This window comes from Arachis ipaensis, chromosome B02, assembly GCF_000816755.2.
Source record: "Arachis ipaensis cultivar K30076 chromosome B02, Araip1.1, whole genome shotgun sequence".
NCBI lineage: Eukaryota > Viridiplantae > Streptophyta > Magnoliopsida > Fabales > Fabaceae > Arachis > Arachis ipaensis.
The window spans coordinates 100,140,863-100,146,462 of NC_029786.2; the positions used below are offsets into that span (position 1 = coordinate 100,140,863).

At 32.3% G+C, this 5,600-nt stretch overlaps 1 protein-coding gene across 1 annotated transcript; it reads left to right on the forward strand.

Annotated features, from left to right (window-relative positions):
* Positions 554 to 3,910, forward strand: LOC107625961 (vestitone reductase). Its single transcript, XM_016328714.2, has 4 exons — positions 554 to 909; positions 1,661 to 2,215; positions 3,317 to 3,518; positions 3,617 to 3,910. The coding sequence occupies exons 1-4, from the start codon at positions 789 to 791 to the stop codon at positions 3,762 to 3,764; spliced, it is 1,026 nt and encodes a 341-aa protein (XP_016184200.1). The 5' UTR covers positions 554 to 788; the 3' UTR covers positions 3,765 to 3,910.

Genomic DNA, 5,600 nt, shown 5'->3' on the forward strand with positions numbered 1-5,600 from the left:
ACATCTAGAAGTAATTTTATGTATATTTAGTTTGATATTAGGTTAATTTCGTCATCATAATTAGATTATATCACTTGTCTGTAAATAAGTATTTTTTTAATCATATATTCATACGCATCATAACAAGAACAATATTTAATATTTATTTTTGGGTTATTATTATGAATTCTGCCGCTTTTAATACCTTCGATACGGACAACAACTTTTAAGATCGTACATAAAAAATTAAATAAAATTATTGAAGTTTTTAAATTATTTTTTTTTTACGAACAAGTATATATGTGTTAGAAATAAATTATAACTATTTATATATATCTACATATCACTTCAAAATTTTTGAATAAATAATTTTATAATACTGGAGTATTATTAAATTATATGATCTAAAAGTTCAAATTTTAATTTTTGTTATTAAAATAAATAAATCTTAACATAAGATTAAGAAAAAGAATTCTATACAAAGAATTCACATTCAAACCTAAAAGACTAAGTCTAAGTCTATTTGTATTTGTTTAGAGATGCAAACTTGATGATAACATATATAATTAGCCGAGAGCTTTTCCACCTAACCCACAAACATTACTACCATTTGGTTAATAAAAATAAGAAACAAATACTAGTTTATAGAAAAGTTGAATAAGTAAATTTTAAGAATTCAATTTTGTATGTAATATATACAAGAAGAAGCAGGTTTCTGATTTCAGAGTCCATCATCAAGCGAATTGAAACTATCATATTTAGAAGCATATCGTAGTATATAGAATAGAAGAAAGGAGTTCTTTGTATCAATGGAAGGTAGGAAGGGAAGGGTATGTGTTACAGGAGGTACGGGATTCATTGCTTCAGTTATCATCAAGAGACTCCTTCATGAAGGTTACTCTGTTAATACTACCATTAGATCAAGTCCAGGTAGGATTTTTTATTTTCATTTTTTTAAATTTAGAATAGTATGCTATTTTTTATGAAAAAATGCTATTTAAATCTCATTTAGGTATCTACAATTTTCACCACAAAAAATATGGGATTCACTAGTATTTTTCCCCCCTGATTGTCTCAATCATTTTTATTTACAGTGTGTCTATACCCAAATGAAATTCATATAAATTTTCCATTTAGTTAGGTGACTAGGGTTACCCCTCTGTTTCAATGGTGAAATATGGTTTTGAGATACCCTTTCAAAGAGTAAAACACACAAAATATCTTCGAACTATTTACTCGTTGACAAAAATATTCTTAATCTCTTCTTTATATTTGATATTTTTAGCATGTTTTTAAATATTTTAAAAGTATTTTTGTCATTTAATTTTTTTTAAAGTTAAGAGTGAAATTCGAACCTGTAACCTCTAAGTGAATATAAGAAGACTATGCCATTTGAACTATACCTCACTGGCTAATTTATTTGATAAATTAATAATATTATTTTTAGCAAAAAAATAATTTGAGAGATTTTTTTATTTTAGCATTTTTTTAAATGAGTATTGTGCATTAGTAGTGTATAGATTAGTTTGGTTAGGGAGCTTAGCTTGTATTCTTTATTTTGTTCTAACTTTGCATAGCACACTTTGGCTATTATTACTTGTTAGATTTCTCACTTTCTTGCAACAATTTCTGTAGCACAACATATACTTAATTTTGTTCTATTTTGTGTCAATAATTATAGCTAATAGCAAGAAAGATGTTACCTTCCTCACAAATCTACCTGGTGCACCTCAAAGGCTACAAATTTTCAATGCTGACCTCAACAATCCAGAGAGTTTCAATGCAGCAATTGAAGGATGCATTGGGGTGTTCCACACAGCAACCTCTAGCCCAACAATTGATAATAATTATTCTTCCCAATCAAACCAAACCCAAGAATCAATAATCAAAACAAATGTTGATGGTGTCTTGGGAATCCTAAAATCATGTTTGAATTCTAAGACTGTTAAAAGAGTTGTTTACACCTCAAGTGGCTCTGCTGTGATCCATAATAACCGCACAAGGGAGCATGAAATAATGGATGAGAGTTATTGGAGTGATGTTGATTTTCTTCGTGACACAAAGCCATTTCTATGGTTTAACAGTGTTTCAAAGACACTGGCAGAGAAGGCAGCACTTGAATTTGGAGAACAACATGGGTTAGAAGTTGTGTCTTTGATCCCTCCTTTGGTTCTTGGACCCTTCATTTGTTCTAAACTCCCTGATTCTGTTCACATCTCTCTGGCTCTTTTATTTGGTAAGTTTTCTAATTTCTAGAGAGTATGTTAACCTCAGTGTGCATTTTTCTCTCCCTATAACTCGTTATCTATATGGATTAATCTCTACATACAAGTGTTTTGCATTTACAAGCTTTACAAGTCTGAACGAAACTCACCCATTAAACGCTGCTTATGTTACGTGCCTTTTTAATAGAATTTTAAATCAATTTAAATCAATTAATGCACAAATATATAACTTCCATTTTTCAAAAGATTTCGTTTCTTTTTTCGAGTTTTTTGCCAAATTTGTTGGATCTCCTTTGTGTCTCTTTGCTTCCTTTTTTTCGATTTTCATGGTTTCTGAAATCAAGCTTTGAAATCGTTTTGAAGATAATGGAACTTCAGAAATACACCCAAACAATTACATAAATACATCCAAACAATTACAGAAATACACTCAAACGGTTACAGAAAGGATATAGAAATACACCCAAACGGTTATAGAAATACACCCAAAGGATTACAGAAATGCACCCAAAGGATTTAAGAAATACACCCAAAACAGGGGGAGGCAGTATATTTCTTCCTGAAATCTTTTAATGTTTTGCTGGTTAAAGATGAGGCACATGACAGAGACAATCTAGAAGAAAAACCTAGAAGAACAGTAAAACAGTACCTTGAATAATGTTTCTTCCTTTTTTCTGGTGATTTTGATGGAGATTTGTATCTTTTCTTCTTGATTTCTTCTACTCTTCGCGAGAAGTTGGAACGTTTCTGCAGAATCGTAATAGTTTGTTTCGAATGTCCGTTGAATCTTGATGGTTTACGTTTTGATTGAGGAAGAAGAGGAAGAGTGAACCTGTTGTGGAAGGGGCGCGTGTTTTTTTCTTGAACTTGAAGCAACTTGTATAGCTTGTAAGCCAAAAAGGCTTGTATGTGTAGCAGGTCTCTATCTATATATACTTTACGAGTGTTCTTAATATGTTCTAATCTTAATAGGTTGACTGATGTCGAATTCATCTAAATTTTACCCATTCTGTATCTTTTTGAAGTTGATTTTCTCAAATGATGAAAAAAATATGTGTACTTATCTAGTAAGGTTCTTAATAGATAAAGGGAAATTGATGCTAATTGTGTAGGCCGTGATAACCTGGATCAACTTGGTACTCTTCTTCGTTTCCCAATAGCACATGTAGATGACTTGGCAAGGGCACACATTTTTCTGCTTCAACATCAAAATCCAAAAGGGAGATACAATTGCTCACCATGCAGTGTAACTCTAGAAGAGATAGCTGAAATTATTCGTTCAAAGCACCCTGAATTTAAAATACCTTCACCAGAGTAAGTATTTATTGTCCTTAAAAAAAAATATATTGATATTTTTTTTATATTGTTTATATGAGTTAATGCCTAAGAGTTTCATTTTGCAATCTCTCTAGGTCGATAAAGGAAATTAAGGGTGAGAATGTACCACATTTGAACTCACAGAAATTAATTGACGCTGGATTTGAGTTCAAGTATGGGACAGAGGAAACATTTGAGGAAGCCATTCAGTGCTGCAAGGAAAAGGGTTATCTTAACTCTTAAGTACTACGGAATTAATTAAAAAAATAATAATTAAGGGTGTGTTTTGTAAGATGATTATTAGTTGATTGAAGAAAAATAAGTGAAACTAAATTCCAATACTAGGAAGAAATTAAATAAATTGTCTCTAATGTCTTCTTATTCTATGACAATAACACTACAACATTTTTTTATCTACAACCACCTTTAAAAAATATCGTTTAAACATATTATTAGCATTTTCTTAATCAAATGCAACACAATGCTTTTTGTAACACCCTATCACACTAAGCTTTACGCTTAAACTGTAAAACAGAAGTGGTGTGGTATTACGACCTCTAAAATAGAATGAGTACATATAATAGCAGAAGAATTATAATATGCTAGGAGCCTTGAAGAATAGGAGAAATAAAAATCGCGAGATAAAAGCGCAACGTTCAAGGAACGAGTTAACTTGCGTGCTAAGAAAACCATAACTATCAAACATAAGATAACAGAAGTAGGAATAGAGTGCCAAAGATACAAAATAACAAGCTCCTGACTCAGCCTGCGAAGTCAAGACTGGCCGGAGAATATTTACACATATATACATACATATCCAAAACCCAAAAGTACATATACACAATCCTGCCTCTCCATAAACCTCTAAGAGGATCAAAAAGAATTAGTCATGCGGAGAGAAAGCTAAGTACATATATATACATCATAGCATAACAAAATATCCCAGTAACCACTCCGCTTCAAGAGTCCAGACGCCTAACGAGATGCCTCTCGACCTGCATCTGAAAAACAACAACATAGTATGGAATGAGAACCGGAGGTTCTCAGTATGGTAAAGGTGCCACACACATAATATATAAGGTCCTGGGAATGCCAGAGGCAATCCTAGAACGCCGACACTCAAATTATAGAGCTTAAAGTATTAAACAGAAGTCATAAAAGGTGGTTTACTAAGGATATTTAGACCTAACTTAACTTAACCTTAAATCTAAATCCCATTTTTGCCATTCCTCCATACCTCCAACTCCATCATGCATTTCACAGACAGATAGACAGATAAAGGCAAACACAAGAAAATTACAACTATTGCAGGTAACAAATACACATTTAGCATGGCAAATACAGTTAGGCACACCCAATTAGAGCACAAGCAAGTAATTCAAGTAATATGCATATGATACATGCCTGTCCTATGGCTGATGAGGATCATCTGTCGGTTATCCAGCCAACCCGACAAGTCTAAATTGTACTTAGACTGTCCCCCGACGTGCATCCCCAAGAGTCTATGCATAGTTTTTCTCTCAAATAATCAATAATACTCAATGGGGGTAACATTCCCGGGAATTTATATAGTGCCCGGTCACACACTTACGTCGTAGGATCAACAGAGTATCGAGTTTTCAACCTGGTACACGTGGTGGCAAGCCACGGCACTTAATCCAGGGAATCTCATATCTCAGATTATTCAAATTCATAAGCCATATAAATAATTCAATTATAATTCATCAACATCAACATCATTCTCAATCGCATTTCATTCATCATCATATATCAATCATATTCAATCCTTATCCTTCATTATCACACCTCCCATTCCGTCCATCAATAGTTCCAATTCAAAATATAATTCATTCTTTTCTAAATGAATCAAACTTAAAGCATGCTCATTTTCTTAATAACTCTAAATCAAACCATATAACCTTTGAATCTAAATCTTTTTAAATAATCATATAAACAAAATCTCTAATCTCTAATTTTTATAAAATTTCGGCAGCATCTCCTCTAAAACTCGGACTTTGCCACCCTATTCGAGTCCAGACCTGCATTCTTTTCAATTCAACATTTCCTTCCTCATTATCA

Bases quoted from the DNA above. Each gene is read 5' to 3' on its own strand.
- LOC107625961 (XM_016328714.2), top strand. From the start codon at position 789: ATGGAAGGTAGGAAGGGAAGGGTATGTGTTACAGGAGGTACGGGATTC. The intron at 910-1,660 runs GTAGGATTTTTT...CAATAATTATAG, and splicing joins TACCATTAGATCAAGTCCAG to CTAATAGCAAGAAAGATGTT. The intron at 3,519-3,616 runs GTAAGTATTTAT...CAATCTCTCTAG, and splicing joins TTTAAAATACCTTCACCAGA to GTCGATAAAGGAAATTAAGG.